Source organism: Syngnathus leptorhynchus, chromosome 14 (assembly GCF_054491065.1).
Source record: "Syngnathus leptorhynchus isolate UIUO chromosome 14, UIUO_Slep, whole genome shotgun sequence".
NCBI lineage: Eukaryota > Metazoa > Chordata > Actinopteri > Syngnathiformes > Syngnathidae > Syngnathus > Syngnathus leptorhynchus.
The window spans coordinates 3873677-3892638 of NC_141208.1; the positions used below are offsets into that span (position 1 = coordinate 3873677).

The 18962-nt window shown below is 41.4% G+C and overlaps 1 protein-coding gene across 1 annotated transcript; it reads right to left on the reverse strand.

The window, feature by feature from the left end:
- Positions 1 to 413: 413 nt before the first annotated feature.
- Positions 414 to 3501, reverse strand: aqp1a.1 (aquaporin 1a (Colton blood group), tandem duplicate 1). Its single transcript, XM_085929442.1, has 4 exons — positions 2538 to 3501; positions 1455 to 1616; positions 1291 to 1371; positions 414 to 873 (listed from the first exon to the last, which is right to left on the reverse strand). The coding sequence occupies exons 1-4, from the start codon at positions 2892 to 2894 to the stop codon at positions 694 to 696; spliced, it is 780 nt and encodes a 259-aa protein (XP_085785568.1). The 5' UTR covers positions 2895 to 3501; the 3' UTR covers positions 414 to 693.
- Between the last annotated feature and the right edge of the window lie 15461 nt (positions 3502 to 18962).

Below are 18962 nucleotides of genomic sequence, written 5' to 3' on the forward strand. Positions count from 1 at the left end.
CCATTTATGAATTACTCAAGTCCTGCAGCAGGGACGTTTTATCAATGCGAGATATGACACGTACAGTATGTGGATCAAACACTCGAGGGCAAATATTGAGACAACCTGTATCGGTCTAATTTGATCGGTTCATTTTTTGGGCATCAAATATAGACCAGGATTCTAAAAAAACAGCGAGTGAAGAGTTCACTGGCACCGAGTGCTGGGGAGGCCCCAAGAGAAAATTTTCCCCCCGAGCGGGCCCCCGCTAAAAGGGTTAATCTGGCTATTGATGAATTCGTTTTGCCAACTGGAAATATTCCAGAAAGCCCCCGGCTGGGGGCCCCCTTTCACCTCCATGGCAAACCACAATAACAAACCGTATAACCTACTATAAAAAAAAAAAAAGTTGAAGTGAAACAACAAGTGTTTTATTTTCTTTTTTTAAAAAAAAAGTGACTTCAATATCATAGAGGGAAAAGTGAGAAATGCACATACACGAATACAAAAATAACAGCACGAAATACAGAATACTGATAATGGGGAGAACATTTCAACACACGCTGATACGATTGCTGCTATCTTCAAGTACAAGCGTGTGTGAATGTGTGTGAGCGTGCTACAAAGACCCTTGCAGCTCCCAAAATGAGATTACGCTAAAAACAGCTTTCTTTTTTTTTCCATTTTACAAGGGCAAGCCATATGCTCCGCCCACTACTTGGAGGACATTTCCACGGCTGAGGCGTCGTTGGGGCCGTTGACGTCGTAGTCGTCCACGGGGCCGCTCACCAGCACCCTTACCCGATCGGGGAAGTCGTCCATCTTGGGCGAGAGCAGGAAGTCGTAAACGAGGGCTGCCGCCACGCCGCCGCACATAGGCCCCACCCAGAACACCTGCGGTGGGATTCGCTGGAGTCAATTCTGATGCAGACGTTCCGCGCGTCAAGTAATGAGAACAATAAAAATGTGATTTCTCATTTTCAACCGGGTTAAAGATGTCAGACAATATAGCACCTCACATCAAGGGATGACATGCAGTCGCTCGTGTCATGTGTGACATCACGTGCGATTAAATGTCATCGTATCAACCTGCAATGGATCGGTGAGGTCGATTCTGATGACGAGTTTGAAATTGTTCCGAGCATACATAATGCAGAGATAATTACAGCCTGACTTGCATGTGATTTTATTCCATCACGACTCAAATCATTGCAAGTCTAACATAATAATAGTAAGAATTAAAGCTTGACCTGCGTTGGGTATGAGTGGCTCACAAAACTAAATTTCCCAATTAAAAAATATTTCACGTACCCAGTGGTTGGTGAAGTTATTCAGGACCAAAGCCGGACCAAAAGTACGTGCGGGGTTGATGCTGCAACCTGTGTAGCTGATCTGGAAGCATCCAAACACACAAAATAAATAAATAAATTCAGCGTCCAACTTTTTAATTTCCCCTCGGCAAGATGCAAACTCACCGCCGCCAAATGTCCCAGGCACACGGAGAGGCCTATGGCCAAGGGTGCCGAGCCGGTGACATCACGCCTGCGTTTATCAGTCACGGCAATGACACACAGCACCAGCTGGAAGGTTGCCAGGAGCTCAATGCCCACGCCCTGGCTGGGGGTGACACCAGCCAGCTAAAAAAAAAAAAAAAAAAAGACAAGATCCAGTTAGTAGGTTTCTCATGCTGCTACTAACGGATGCAATGGGCAGTTATCTCGCCGTGCCAGATGCTGATACTGGAGGCTGCACAAGCTGCAGGGACTTTAACTCAGAGGTGGTTTAATGAATAACAGCACAGTTGAGGAACCAAGGACATACTCAATTTGTTATTTAAGACAGATTTGATTAGTTTAGAGAACTGCATGCTTGGCCCAATCAAATACTCTTGTGGGCCATATTTGGCCCAAGGGCTACAGGTTGCATAACTTTCTTGTAGCCAAAAACAAAACATTGGAAAATGTAATTTTTTTACAAAGTCTCATGAAAATGAGAAAAGCATTTCAATATTAGCAATATTTATTTCAAATAAAACCATTTTCTTCAAGTAAAAACTAACTTTTAAAATTAAAAAAATGTTTTTTTCCACTCAAAGTAAAAAGTATTTTTTTTTCCTTGTAAATTTTAAAAAACATTTCTCGAGGTGACAAAAACTCTTTTAATATGTATAGCTTATTCTCTTTTTTTTCTATTAAAAGCTTCAAATTTTTGATTTTTCTATTTAAAATTATGTCTTTTTCTCATAATTTTGCTTTTAAAGTTACAATTTATTTTCACTTTCTTCTGGCAACATCAACACTTAACACTCAACATTTGCGATGTAATTCTCATCATTTATAATAAAATAACTAGGAAATTTTACATGAATTTAGACTCTAACAATTTTTTTTCATGAGCTGTAGAGTCATTTTAAAAAATGCACTCCAGATGATTTTATTTTCTGCAACCACTTGAGAAAATTTACAAATGAACTATTTATCAATTCCAGTAGTTTTTTTTTTATAAATATATATACTGCATATATTTCAGTCGATTATTAACAGTCTTTCGGCGCTTACCTCATTGAGGCCCAGCCTGTCGTTGGCGGCGGGGCGTACTCCGTACAGAATGCCGCTGGCGAGGGTGGAGCCCAACAACTGGGCCACGATGTACATGAAAGCCCGGAAGAGGCTGATCTGGCAGCTGGCGAGCATGCCCAGCGTGACGGCCGGGTTGAGGTGGGCGCCGCTGACGTGACCCAGGCTCTGCGCCAGCGTGGCAATGGCCAGCCCAAAGGCCAGCGACACCTTGACCTCTTGACCCGGGTCGCCTGGCTTGCCGATGGCCGCCGCGATGCTGAGAAAGATGAACAGGGTCATGCCCACCAGCTCGGCCAGGACGGCCCTCCAGAAGGCTTTGCTCTTGAACTCCCTCATGGTGATATGTGGCTACAAAGTGTACGTTGCGCGCCTGCGTATGCGCAGGCAAAAAGCAAGCGGCGTATTTAAGGCCCGAGGACTGATAATGGTCAATGGGCGGGCTTTAGAAAACCGAAAGGGCCACAGTGAATTAATGAGGAATTGAAAAGACCTCCTCCTCCTCCTCCTCCTCCTCCTCGCCCAGCACCTCCCAGTAAACTCCAAAACTCGCAGAGAATTCTGTCTTGTGATAGCGAGCTTGAAACCCTGTCAATGTCTCAAAAAGTCCAAAACAGAACTTGTTAATTAAGTCTCGTGCTGAAAAACATTTCAGTGACGGTTGTGCAAAAATAAATAATCAATCGGCACAAGTGGCAGAACAAAAGTAGTCACTCATTAACCGCAAGGACGAGCGCTAAATACTTATAACGTGGTGTTGCTCGGTGCAGCCAGAGAGAAATGAGGTGAAACGTCAACACTTGAGAATGGAGCTCCCCGATTCTGATGCGGGACGTTGGGAGATTTTCGACAGCAGTTACCGGACACCGATTTGGTGGAACTGATTGGCGAAGGTGTGTGGTCACACTTCAAGGACGACATGTTGCATGTGACTTTATGAGTCATGCAACATCAGAGTTGATGAAATCGTGCCCCCCCCCCCTTCAAAGTGTGTTTTTATTTTAACTGCTTCTCAGAAATGTTTCTTTGTTTTTAAACTCTCTGTAGCACTTTGAGATTTCTTTGAAATGTACACTGCATTACAAATTAAATATATTACTACGCCAACCGGCATTTGATAAGCTTCTAAACGTACGTCTGAGTTAACCCGCAGTGGTCATATCAGAAAAAAAAAAAAAACTCTGACAAAGTGAGGGAAACCGTGTGTTGTTTTGCAGATTTTTCCGGCCATACGACGACGGGTGAGCGAACAGAGCGAGGGGTTAAAGGCGGAGGAGCGCCGACCACTCTGAAATGCAGCGACCCGCAAAACTGCCTGTGACAGGCGGCGGGGACTCATTGTACTAATTGCTCCAATGTGTCCTCATCAGCAACAAATACCGGACAGTATGTCTTCCGTCTCTTTTGGCAAAAAAAAAAAAAAAGTAACAAAAACAAAATGGAGGGTAGCACAAAAAAGATGAGTGAAAATAACCTCACTCAACCTTTAACTCAATGCCAGGATAGTTTGGATTTGGCGCCACCTTGTGGCATCTGGGTGCTAAGAAACTATGTTGACATTCTGAGTGCTTTGGTGCCACTTTGATGCCCAAAACTCTCTATTGAGGGGCTTCAGTAAGAAAAAGGTCTGCTGCCAGGCAGCGGTATCTTTTAGGCTCCTGTTTTGGCTAGCAACAGAGTTCAAATGGGTTCACGAGATGCACCGTGTCATCTGGTTCTCTCCACCAGGGACGCAGTGTTGTGACGCTCCATTGTAACCCTGACAGTTTATGGCTTCCTCGCTCTGTCGTCACGTGGCGCCCGGTGACGGTCGTTCCCTTTATTGTTGTTTCCTCATCAACACAACGCATCCTGCCGAAGGGCATCGGGGCGTTTCTCGTCGTCACTTGCGCCACCGCTACTCGACCGCCAATATACGCTGCTTCACCCCGGGTGGCTGTTACGTTTATCCGCAAAGTCAAAAATGTCGACGGTAATATTATCTTGCATGATATTATCATTTTTTTTCTCTTAATATTAGTTTGAAAATACCGCTTTAAATCATAAAATGAGAAATTAATGGTTCAGTTACACCCTTTTTTTTTCTCATAGCAAGTTTTTATTGCCTTGTTTTCCTCCTAACATCATTTTTTTTTCTTATTACATTTTTTTTTCTTTTCGCTAAAAGTGTCGAATTTGATTTCTCTTTTTGACCTTCAGTGCCTCTACATAAATATCCAAATAACTTCTGACAAAACATGCTGAATTACATCCTCCACTTGTTAGCAGTGCGTCCCCGCCCCAGTGACGACCACCCCCCCCCTCCTTTGCCCCCCCCCCCATCGACCGCCTCCCTCTAAGCGCTCTCTTTCATAAACACAAACCCCTCGGGACAATAAATTACACGCCACAAGATGTGTAAACTTGCCCCCCACACGAAACTTTTTGAAAAGATTAGAGATGTCAAGTAAAATGTGATTGAATTGGGGAAAAGCTGAGTAATGGACCCAACTGATAAGCAAACGTTTTTTTATAAGTCAAAAATGAAATTGTTAAATGCAAAACTTGACCTAGTTAGCATCGGAAGATTCATGTTTTCCATCCAACGAGTGTGTGAGCGGGAGTAAAATTCAAAATGACAACACCAACGGCATCAAAAAGGCGACCTTTGGAAAACCTCTCCGTCTTATCTTAAGCACTTCAACGGTGCTGCGTTATCAAAGATTTCAGATGTAGTTAAGATAAATTGTGTTTTCAGATGACAACCTGATAAATATGTTCTTTCAGCACTTTTGCAAATACCGCGTCTACTTTAAATTGGGATAAATAGTGGTTAAAATGAACAGCGCTGATGCGTAACGCTATTCGTATTAATGAAACGCACAGTGACTTGACACGGAACCTTGAGGCATCTCAATTACAAAATTCTAATTTGTCTAAAATTCAAATGTAGGCTATCATACAACATATGAGCATTACGTTTTATTAGATCATATGAACATGAAGTTTTATAAGATCAATTCAGAAGCTCGTAAACAAGTTCAATCACAGTCACCTGGCTCATGATAAATGTCCCATTTCCCAAACACGGGACATTCTTATCATCCAGTATACTTTTTATTCATTCATCAAATACTTTCCATTCCAAAGAGGTTAATATTATGCCAATTCCTTCTGGGGGACGGACAGCAGACTGGCCATAAAACTCTAATCAAGTCTGGTTAGCTTAAAACAATTGGCTTTTTTTATTATCTCCCTGCGGGGACGTGGCGATACTACAAAGGGCACTGAGATTTTATGATGTGTGAAAACATCATAAAAACTCTCGTGGTATGCTTGCGTGTCACGCAAAATGGGAGCGGGGGGCGTGTTTGTGATATCCGGACTGATTTCTCGGACTCTATAAGAACACGTGGGTGATCATATCTGCCTCGTTTGTTGTTTAGCCTAGCTTGTTCAATTTCTCTGGTTTCCTCGTAAAAAGGCTATCCGAGACCTTTGAGAATAGTGCGGCGGCGAGGTCAACAAATATGCCCTTCCTCCGTCATGTCGCATTGCAGAAGACGAGGATATTGCCAAACTAAACAAGCTTCTTCCCTGATAAGGCGATGGGAATTTGTTAACGCTTCTTCAGAGAATTCTTGACCCTTCCTACGCTGAGACAAACCACAAGAAAACACCGCCGCTTGAACTGTTTCCAAACGAGCCTCAAGCGATGCGGAACTAATCTCTTATGTGCAGTCTATAAAAGCGCTATCCTGTATTATTATTGTTACTACAATAAACGCACTCAAAATTATTTCTGTTAAAGGGAATTCTGATGCGTTCATTTTGATGATTTTGGAGATTCCGTCAGTGAATCTATGAGGAGTTTGTGGCGGGAAGATGTTCGTGAGGTGACTATTTGCACGATACCGGATGACATCGATTTTCATCCATTACCTCCAAAAAAAATAAAACAAAAATGGAAAATACATTACCCAAAATGGCTTTTAACCAATCTAAGAGGCAGGAAATGTTTGCAAAACAAAAAGACAAAAAGAATGACGGTGAGGATGAAGCTCTTGTTTGTATTGGCCCTTTCCAAGCACGGCCCTTGACCGGCTGCGCTGTCACCTTTGGCCTTTTAACGCCGCCATATTGTGTCGCTCGGGAACTGAGGTGTTCCACTACGTGACGTGGGCTCACGTAGTCACTCCTTTACATTTCAGCTGAGAAGCTTTAAAATGCCAATACTTGAAATGAATTTGGATCTCATTCAAAACAAATGGACTTGAAAATGATTCCTTGATACCGACAACGAACTTAACTCATACAGAGATTCCATTCCGATTAAAAAAAAATGAATCGGATTCTTGATACAGATGAGCGATTCGCTTTCAAGTTGGAGTAGGACACATTGCGTGCTCGCTAACTATAATGAGTTGACATTCCACATGATGTCCGATTCCAATCTCCTTCTGAATATTTTGACTGAAAGACAATTGCGACCTTATTGACACCAATAGGAAACCACGATATCGAGAAGCGAGCCAGGTGGCCATTAAATTGTAATGTCAATGCATGTGCTTTGGTCATTATTGTCCTTACGTAATGCGTAAACACGCCTGTTGCGCCAAATAATGACAGCCACCTCCCAAACACATGCAGACAGACAATCAGGGTTATTTCCTCCAGGCCAGAGAGTTGCCATGAAACCTTGAAACACAAAGCAGCGTCGGCTGATAATCAGTGGGGGGTCCCAATGCGGGAAGTAGCGAGGGTCCTAACGGGGCAGGTGTCAGCAGGATCTTCTCACAGAGCACCGGTCCCCCGAGGTGCGACGGGGTTCTCCCGTCTCCTGTTCCCTCATCGCCGCTGGCTTTATTACGGGAAGGAACGAATCGGATCACCGCTTCCCTGTATTGTGTGGGCAAATGGGAGGCGCGACTGTTTTTGGCGCTCTCGAGGAATGCCCTCTCAAACCCATAAATTACCGCTCGCTGGATGTGAATTACGAGGGACCACAAAAAGTATATTTGCAAGACAAAATGAGACTTTTCTCCTTTCAGTATATTCACTGTGGCCACGGGCAGAGCTAGATGGAGGGCCACGGGGGGCAGCTTTTCCCCCCCTTGAAATATGCTCTGTGGCTTTTTTGAGCATGATTTATTTTCCCTATATGAAAAAGCAGCCAAACAAAGTAGAAAAACTGCATGCCACATTGTTCTCGCCCACACATTTAATAGGGTTAGAGCAACGGCAGACATTAATTACAGCTCAACTTTCTGTGACCATCGCAAACAGAAGCAATTGCCTTTAACGAGAGCAAGTCAAAATGTGAATATCACAACATCTAATTAGAATATTGGCTGATATTTGAAAAGGTCAGCTGGAGCACGCCTGCAGATGAGTCACTGGCTCGTTGCCTTTAGGTTGGAAAAGAGCTTGAGCTCGCCTGGAGTTGAGGAGTCCAAAAATGTTCATGTTACTGATTTTGGTGCCATTTGTTTTCTCATTGAAACATCAATCAGAATGACATTTGCAATCCATATTTGGGCAAAGTCATAACCATGCAAGCTGGAACTCCTTTATTCCGTACGTTGGCGGGGATGCTCACCCAGACGTGGCCAGTAGTGCCTTCCAAATACAACAGGAGGCATCTCCTTGGGGTCAACTGTGACATTTATTTATCTGCTTGTGGTCAGACCATCCTGACAAAAAAACAACAACCTGCGTCTCCGGGTCAAACGGTGTTGACACAAGGACCTTTTTACATACGCTTTTGAGCTGCCATCTTTATCAGCTTGTATTTGGATGCAAAATCGGGGGAGTCAGCTCCCCCCCCCCCACACATTCTCACATGGCTAATCTGATTGCTCATTTGGAGAATATCTGCGCTGGGAGGGATCGCTCGGCCTTCCGCCAGATGGCAGAGCCATTTGGGGGCCGCTTATAGCAGCAAGGCGGGGGTCCTGCTGGACGACCTGGGTGGGATACGGTAGAATTACGCTACACGTGAGTGCTCCGTCGTCTCGGGGCCACCAACATCCACAAGGCAGTTTCCAGAAATAGCAACGGCATTGTTGACTTACTATGGCGCTCAGGCTTCCTTTGCATTATGTTCCTTGAATGAAGCGGGCTTCAAAACATGCACCGAGATTTCCCTAAAGGTTTTCCATCTCCTCTCACGTGGGCAATCAAAAGATGATTTCATCCAAGTTCCACATTTCAAGTGCAAAATGGAGGAGTTGCCATCACGGAGATCCGTGTTTATCTTAACTTGATGGAAAGGTTTATAAACTGTTACTGGAGTCGTCCTTGCCAGTACCAGGCACCTTTTTGCATTTGTGACCCCAACTTTCAGTTTTTGGAGAGTTTTACATTCATCTTTTGCTCAAGAAATTAGCAGGTCCCTCTTTAGCTAGATTTGGAGTATCAAATATGAATGCGTGCTTGATTAAAAAAACAACAACACACTTTTAAAAAGGAAGAGCAAGTTGGCACCAGACACTAATTTGGTTTTACATTCACTTAATGTAGAAAAAATTAAGAAATGAGTAAAAATAATCGTTTCTTCAAACCTAAAAAGGATGAATTCAACCAGTCACACTTTACACAGGCAATGAAATATGAATGAATGTTTTGTTGAACGGCACAATGATGTCCAGCAGAGGGCAGCAATGGCTCACCATTTAAATAATCCAATCATTCTACAATGTCAGCATTGCTGGGGGGCCTTCTAACAAGCAGGACTCATTTTCTCCTTGCTTTTGATAATCCACTCTACCCCCCCCCCCCCCCCCCCCCATTCTGAGATTCAATTTAATTCCACTGAGACTTGAAAGGTGCGGGGAACAATAAGATTAAATTATTCCTGAGAAATACCTGCTTGAATTTTTTTTTCCAACAACGGCACTTCTTGTCCCGTAAAAAGAAAATTATGCAAATGATTCGTCTCGTGTGAATATTTGCAAGTATATTGCATGATATCCCAAGAAAGCACTCAGAAAAGAATCAAACAGGACGAGCATCCATTATTCATATTTAGCGAATAGTAAACATCTGCCCAAAATAATTAAACATTATGACTGCACTGCATTGTGAATCTGCTTTGATTTCAAAGTGGAAAATATGCTTGGTAGGCTGACAGCGAGTACAGAAAATGGATGGATGGATGGATGGATGGATGGATGGATGGATGGATGGATGGATGGATGGACATTTCAATTCAATTCCGTAGGATTGTGATTCGATAAAGATGCCATGAGTGTCTTGTTGTCATTTTACCTACCGTACATTTATGAATGAACTTGCCACTATTGTAAACATTTCCCTCAAAGCTATACCTCTCCCCAAAAATCCGTTTCGAGACATCTCGATAAATTCTAAAGCGAAACAGTTTCGATTCGATACACTCGCATCTTCAAAATCGATTCAAGTCAACACCCTCTACTATCTATCCATCCAATACAGACACGCACACACGCACGCTGTATTATTTCAGATAATGAGTCATGTCAGCGCAGTGCGCAAACCAGAAGTAGAGCTCAGGCATAACAACAAAAACAAAAACATTTCTCAACAATGGCTGAGATGAAGCTTTATATACCGTCATGGCTGTTTACACACATTGACTTGCGGGCTGTCTAATGAGCGGTTCAGCTTGTTATAGTTATATTTATTTATTTTTTTTCTCCCCTGCATTTGCAGCCGTTATGAGTCAGCAAAGGGAATGTCAGCTAGTGCATTACACTTGTGAAGTTAATATACTGATCTCAAATCTTATGTTATTATTATTATTATTATCTAGATGCATATCCAACCTTCTACCATATTCTTGACTTGAAAGGTTTCCATGGTGCGTGTTTTCATAAGCAATATGCCTGACGGCAAAATGCATTTCTGGCTCACACAATTCGGCGCTTCACCCCCAAGGACAAAAAGGGAAAAGAGATTAATTTTCTTCAGGCTTAGCAGAATCAAATTATGACAGAGACACACATTCATATACACAAGTTGCAGAGGAGTCAAAAAGAAAAGTCTCAGTTGCCCTGATATGCAGGATGTAGGCTAACTAAAGCAGCAATGTTGTTTTAAAAAAATAAAAAATAAAATCATGACAGTCTTTGGCTAATTAGACAGGAAGAAACTATTTTTGGCAAATATATTTGTGTTCTATCACCTGTATGTGTGCTAGATATTTTGCATTGAATGTGTAAAGTCAGATGAAGCTGTAACATAACAAGGTGCTTCAGCTTTACACATTGAAAGAAGGCACAAAATAATGCTAATTGCTATTCTGCCGAGAGGTTCAAACCTAGTTCCAGGCAATTATTTAACATTGGAGCAAAATAGCTTCAAGCTATATATTAGGATCCTAGACAGCAGTTACTGAATGGATATCACTCATGGGCATGTTATGAGCCAGGGTGTTCTTAAATGTCCTTCTAGCTATAAAATGAGGTTCGCATATTTCTTGCCAAATATTCTCGATGCAACCAATTGGGCAGTGGTCACTAAAACTTAAGAGGAGGAACTCCAGAGGATTTAAAGTTATGTGGCGTGTTGGTTAAAACGAGCTGCATTAAAGGGACCGTGTTGACGATAGATATCGCCACAACAAGAGGATGTATCTCAGTTCTTCATTTTTACATCAGCTCTTTAAAAGCTACTCTCGTTCCAATTTAATTGGAGAGTTATAGAGCACATTAATAATGAGAATCCTTTTTTTTTTTTTTTTTCTTTTTTTTACAAAAGCCTGGCATTTGAACACGAGTGCGTAGTCTTTTTATGCACCTTGACTCAATAAAGGTTAGCAAATATCGCACTTGACCTTTTGAAACAATAACTTCATGGTTAATTTTATTAAGACAAATGCTCATCCTTCGACAACCACACAGAATGTTATAAGATGTTAAGAAACATGATTGAATTAAAAAAAACAAAAAAAAACAAACACAAGCCACTTATTTGATTTAGTAATAACCGGCTTCTGTCAGAGCGCACAGATTTTGTCTTGAAAGCTTTTAAAGAGGCACTTCACACACTTCAGACACAGACACAGACACACACACAGAAACACACACACACACACACACACACACACACACACACACACACACACACACACACACACACACACAAAGCCACGAATGCAGCAAAAAGAAGCAAGCAGTTCTTCTCCAATCACGTAGCATTGATTGTGCATGTGTAATATTCATGGCATGAGGGTGAACAACGGGCCCTTTCGATGTTGCGCCATTCTTATGAACATTTTGTTGTATATATATTCGGCCCTAATTGGGCTGAGCGGGACTGAAGCCCATATTGTGTCACGAAAGACCAACAATCACATACACGCACACACATACATAAGACGGACTGGACGAGGAGGAAACAAGCTGTCAAATGCTGTCGGGACCACCATCCAGTGTCATTGTGAATATTTTAAGTCCAATAATTGGGATGAATGAGGCCAAGGTTATCCAAAAGGGAGTGTTCACGTAACAAAACTCTGCTCTAATGTGAGAGTATTGATCTGGCTAAGAAGAGAAGGTCAGATGGCGCTATGTTTATCGTGCCATTATGGTGCTAGATGATGATAAAGCTCACGTTGGAGTAGAAAGCCTAATTGTACATTCAACCTCTTTTGTTGTGGCTCTGGTTTGTTCTTTGTTTGGTTTTATGACTTCTTTAACTTAGGTGACCTTCACAAACATCCTATCACCTCAGGAAAGGTTTAGCGCTTGTCGTTGAGATGGCTAAACTTTTTTTTTTTTTTATGATCTTAAAGCAAGGTTTTTAATTGTTTTCCACCACTCAAGGCAGTTGTGTGTGTCAAAAGTCCAAATATGTCAAAGAAATCCATCCACTTACTTGGTCACATGTGGAATCTTTGTTGGATCTTGACTGGAACGCACACACACAGTCACAATGTGGAACTAATCAGTGAAGTGTCTTCTGAAGTGGGCTACGCTCGCTCCTGTGTCGTCAGCTGCGTCCAAGCGAGTGTGCTCCGCCGCAATCAATCTCAGTCATGTCTGTCCAAGAGAGAGGGAAAGGAGCAACTTAAGTCCGGAATAGTCAAATGCTTGAAGAAATGAGAAGAAAAAGCAAAGACGACAATACAATTTAAGTGATGCGCTGCGGGGCAATGGCGGCTTCAGTCATCACTGCCCAAACAAACAACGTTTGGCTGACTGATAATTTGTCATGTTACGGCATGAGTTACGATTAGTGCTGATCGAAAGCACATATGTTGATGAAGTGCGGTCGGAGGTGAGCGCCCCCTGGTGATCTCATTTGGAGGTGATAATAAAACATATCTTGGCAAACATCTAATTAAAACATGCCTTCTTTCAGGCCATCACAGTAGCGGTAATGAATTGGTAATTACTTGACACAATAAATCCCAGAGTGCTTTTGCCAGCAGATTTTAAAGGCAATTAAATCGTTGAAAAATAACACCCCTATCTGGGAGGAGTTTAGGTGGGCTCCAAACCATGTGTGGAATTAATAGACATCCTTGAGTGAAATAATGAAGCAGTTAGCGACCAATTGTGACGCACGGTTCGTTAACGACAGCAAAAAAAAAATAAAATAAATAAAAAAAAAGACTTCCACACTACAAAAGTAGTTAAAATGTAAGAAGACTGGCTGCTTGGAGTGTAACCAGTGGCAGTTCTACACTGAATTACTCCCTGGACGAGACTGTTTATGAGTGCCCCCTCCCAGTCCCCCGTAAAAAAAACAACCCACATTTTATTTAACGTAAAACACATTTTATGTCACGTGTGGGACAGCACGTGACATAAATATATAAAATATATATCTAAAAGATTTGTGATTAGTTTTTTGTAATTTTAAAATATATATAAATCAATGAAAAAAAATATATATATATAATTAATTTGCAACTAGTTTTCTGTAATTTTAAAATATATATAAATAAAATAAAATTATATATATAAATTTAATTTGCGACTAGTTTTCTGTAATTTTAACTAAATTTGGCCAGCAGTGATGCATTGTTGTTGTGATACATATTGTAAAAAGAAAACCTCCAGGAAAATTCCAACACAATATGCAAGGATAACCTCTAATTAATTGAATTGAAGAGAAAACATGTCTTGATGTGTTTTACCTCTGCGAGGCATAAAAGCTGATTAGTAAATCACTGGTGGTCATTCGTTTGGCACAATTAGGAATTTTGCACGTATACAAGTACGCGGGAGCAAATTGAAATGGTGATACGACGGGCTTATCCGCTCACAAACGCTTGTCTTGGGATTTCAAGGGCAAAACATCTAGCGGACCAATGCATATAATCCTCTTATGTGCGTGAGTAAACAGCTGATAAGACGCATGTCAGCCGATGCACGCAGGGCAAATCAATGTTCGCACGTTCATTAACATGCAAAGATAACGTTAGGAAATTCTCCAAGGCAGCACTTCTGCCGGCAACACGTCCTATGTCACGCTTTTTGCGATAAAAGATAAAACTGATCATTAGAACATGTTCAGGGAGGCGACTCAGTCTCATTACTTGGCAGATATGTCAGGACTAATATGCGTGACCATTCCTCGGGGCCAATCACCAAACGGCCAGGCAATAAAAAGGGTAAAAGACAAAGGCAAGCACAAGGCCGCTCTGAGAATAATTGCATTAACGGGATGTATTGATCAAAGCTTTTACCTGACTTTAGATGAGCAACATTTTCTTGTTGATGGAGAGCATCCAGAATATATGCACAATTGTCAATGACCCATTTGTCTTTCAGACACTCACAGTTGTGTCAAGGAATTTCCTGAAAGTGATTTTGAGAAAATGTTATTTTCACTACTTGACAAACCAATGTATATATATATTTCTGATATTATTGGATTTGAAACACTTCCACAGATTGAGGCCAAACAACATGTTGGTTTGGAAATTTGGTCGATATTGACTGTTATCAAAAAATGAATGGTTGTTGGTAAAAGATACCCTTCAGGAGAGCTGAGATGGTCTGCCAGCCTCAAAAACATCTGCTGGAAAACATATTTAGAATAATAATTTAGAATGAGATGCAAGGAAAACCTTGCACTGCCTTTGTGGTTAAATGTTTCAAGGGAGCTATGAGAATTTAAATTCTGTACCATATTTGTAGCACAGCTTTTATCATATTCAATAGCATACATACTCATTCATTATTTGTTGATTTTGTTTTTCCGGTGCCTTATCATCTGGGAATTATATGGACAAAAACAACATCAGAGTGGTCAGACAATATCCAGCTGTGACAAAAACCACCCACTGCCCATCAAACGCCTACCTGCTTTGTTTGCCATAGAGCAGATGAAATCATCGATTGGCGTCTTCCCACTCCATCTGGTGATGTATCGTGACTTAATAAAGTTCCTGTGGCTGCATGAATAACATAAGAGGTGACAGAGTAAAAACTTACTGAATAAGATGGAAAATATTCTCAAGCACAAAACACAAAATGTGTAGCTGGTGAAAATTTATGAGCCATAGTAAGTTTGGAATCTTCATGTTCTTACCAGATAAACTAATGGTTAGCCTAGCTTAAGACGCATAGTTGACTTTTGGTAACACTATAGTCATCACATGTGGTTCTCAAAAATCAGACTTATTAACTTCATGAACAGGATTTCAAATTTCAGTTCCCGCTTACACTGGGCAATTGTGATGCATCGCCATTATGAAATCTTTGTTTAAATGACGGAATCCAACATGAATGACGCCATCAGATCAAGGTAGCGAATAAAAGGATTTATCGTGGGAGCTGCGGGCAATTGACCGCGTCGGCGTGTAGACAGTATATAAGGGACACCTAATAAATTGAAACAAGCATGTCCCTCAAGGCTTTGCCTCCACGCGCACCGACATAACTCTGACATTTTCTTGAAAGCTTCTTGCTCTTGGGCTGCGTCGTAAAAATTCCATACAAGTTAATAAATGGATCTCGGCTCATTTTAATACATCAGGGCTATTTGATATGCTAAGAAATTCTAAACGCTGTACATATTCCTGGAATTCTATTTCCTCATGTAACTTGAAACTAAATCAAAGCCCACTGCTGTGAATCATGGACAATGGAAAGAAGGTTAAATTCAGCATGAGTGAATGCGTGATTATTGATGAAGGGAACTTTGGGCACAGGCTTGTTCATGAATGCGTCGTTATTGATGAAGGGAACTTTGGGCACAGGCTTGTTCATGAATGCGTCGTTATGTGGGGCTCGTAGGAGTCGAGTCGATCTAAAGTCTTGTGGCCTCGGCACAGAAGATGGAAGAGCAGCACTTGAAGAGCAGACACACAGAGACACGCATGCGCGACCTCAGCCCTGGTTGACCATTCTCCCGAATAAAGACATGGGGTCAGTTCGAGGCACCCCCATCGTATGACAACTCATGAAAACGCTATCGCCCTCCGTCATCCACGATTCACAAAGTGAGAAGCGCGCTTTTCGTATGGCGCTGAAAATACTCTCAGATAAAGTAGAAAACTAAATTATTGATAGGATACGTTTAGAACATAGATAGGGGAAAAAGCCAAATTGTCACAAAAACACAGGGGTACGGAGTTACGATAAGCACTTTAGAAACCAAAATGCAACTAAAGACGATATAAAACGATACATGATAAGCACAAGCTACACAATACAAAAAAAATCAGTAGCCAGCTCTGTCCTGAGCATGGGAATCCCCTAAAGGATTTTTGGGAGAAGGTAAACCATAAAGCTGTTTTTTCCTTTTTTTTTTTATTTAACACAAGTATGAACAAAGCAAAGAGTCTCTTAAAATACATTTAACAAAATTAAAGCAATGTCTGAGGACATACAGAGGTGGAGACTTAGCAACAGCATAAAGCGAACAATGACTACAATATCTCGACTGACAATCGTAAGTCTCCTTATCTGAGAGAGAGCACAATGCCGCAGTTCATAAAGACTGCTGGAAAATACCAAGAAAGAGTAGTAGAACAAAATGAAATAGAAGACTCAAAGATAGTCACTCAGAACTGCAAAAAGGGCTTTACTCTGACAATGAACATGGAACCTCAAGGTTACGTTGCTACTTCAAGCTGAGATTGCAAGTATGAAATGATCAATTGACTTAGCAGACGTGGAAAAATCACGACAATGGATGGCAATGACAAAAATGACTCACAAATACAAAACGTGTATAACATGACAATGCTGTTTTGGCATTAAGGTAGCTTACTTTTTTTTCTACATGATAAATGGTACGCAACATGGGTGTTTGTTTGAAAGGGGGCCTATAAATCCAACGTCTTCCCAGAGAATACCGTAGAGCTTCTTGCAATGTTTGCTGCTAAAGACTAAGAATCATAAGTGGTTGCAAATGTGATTTGTGTCAAGTGACAGCCATAATAAATGCATTAAAGTAGAGCCAGAGTTGTACAATGCTCAGGAGTGTGTGTGTGTGTGTGTGTGTGTGTGTGTGTGTGTGTGTGTGTGTGTGTGTGTGTGTGTGTGTGTGTGTGTTAGGCCAGATAGTTTGTTTGTATTTTCACCCAAATAAATCACAGCTCGGGTCTGAGGTGTCAGGTCTAGAACAACCCACAGTTACCATAGATTATTATATCTTTAGTCTCTGTTTTAGAAAGTATCATCATCTTCCCAGGCGAAAATAAAATCGCTCACAACAGGATGAAATGTGGAGTGATTTTGAAGCTGCCTTGTTATTGTTTGACTCAAAAAGGAGTAAGCGCACAGTTTAATAGGAGTCAATTCAATAGCGGTGATGAAAACGTTATCTATTTAAGGAGAAAACTGCTCAGTTTGGATTGAAAAGAGAGATCTAGTCATGCTTTTGCCGACCTTATTTCGATTGTGAGGAAGCAGAGCACTGCTCCGAAATTTATCACACAATTATTTTATTATATGTAAATGGCAGGGATAAACAAACCAGCTAAATAACAAAAAAATAGGATGGAACTAGTTTATATTCTGCTAATTTACATTGTAAAGAATACCCGCATGGAGTATCCTCAAAGTGAATTGAACTTTGATGCCTTGCTCTGCCGAATAAAACTGGGTATCAAGCTATTTGTGCTTATCATATGTGCCACCTGAGCAGCGCCTCAATAAAGTTAGACCTTGTTGTGAGCATGTTTAGACGCTGGCAAGCTTTTCACTGTAGGCGCTAAGTATCTCCTGTTAAGCCGACGCGCTGTCATGCCAAGCTGCTTCGGCTCACGTACGACAACCCCAGTCCATGAAAATCCATTTTCCCCCATAAGTGCATCATAACAGGTGTTGTCTTTTCACACATAGTCGACACGCATTTAAATCGCACGCACGCTGTGCAATTTTTGCACGGAGCTGAGTATGATAAGCAGAGGTGGCAAAAGTAATTACTCTGAAGGTGGAAATTTGCAGTGTTAAAATGGCAAACAATATTTGAACCTAGCATCACTTTAATAATTTCTCCACCCTTAATTCTATGACAAAATGCCGCACAGCGTACCTGCTTTGTAACAAATGCAACAGCACTGTAAAAATTAGGAAGCCAGTAGAAAAAAAGGCTTTCCATGACTTCCTAGGTGGAATAAATACAACATAGAAGAAGCGGAGGGGGGAACTGCGGCGCACGACGGTATGTCAAGACCTGTCCGCCTGAAGTAACAGCGAGCTAAATTGATCAGAAATATCCAAGACAGAAATAGATGGAGGTCTAGTTAATACACCACTGAGTCATTACTTTTCATGTTCTCGCCGAAAGGCTTCAATGGCCCCTAAGAATGGAATGGAAATTGAACACAAGAGGTCGTGTGCAAATAATATCTCAGGGGAAGCGGAACGTAGCTCATTATCTGAGGTTATTATGACCACCCTGTTCCGAGGAACTGTAAATATTGATGTGTTTGGATCACTAGATCCTCTAGAATACAGAATACAAACCAATGTCAGATATGAACTTGTGAAAACAGAGTTAATTTTAGTCAAACATGGAAGGGGTGGGGGGCAAAGGTGGAGAGCCGAGGAGGACTTGCCATGTACCACCTGTGTCTGTTTTGTGCGCCTTTGTTACCTGATTACTTTCTCCCGATTCCATCAGTCATCCCCTCATGGGATAGCCAGTTACCTCCTTCTCCCTGCACTTCTGTTTGGCCCAGCTGAGTCTCCTTCCCCGATGTAATTTGACTGATTGCTCATTTCCGTTCAATTGTTGTTGCATTTTGTTTATTTGCAGTCAATGGCCTTGAAACTGCTGACGTACTTCGACTTGGTTTGTTTGGATTGGCTAAAAAAAAAAAAATCTAAATAAAATACTGAATATTTTTCATATTTTTTGTAATTATATTTTAAATCAGAGCATTATCATTTTGGGCAAATGTCAAAAGGTCCAGGGACTCCTTTAATGTAAGATTTATATCCAATTTTCTTTTACATGGACCACCTAATTAATGACTCT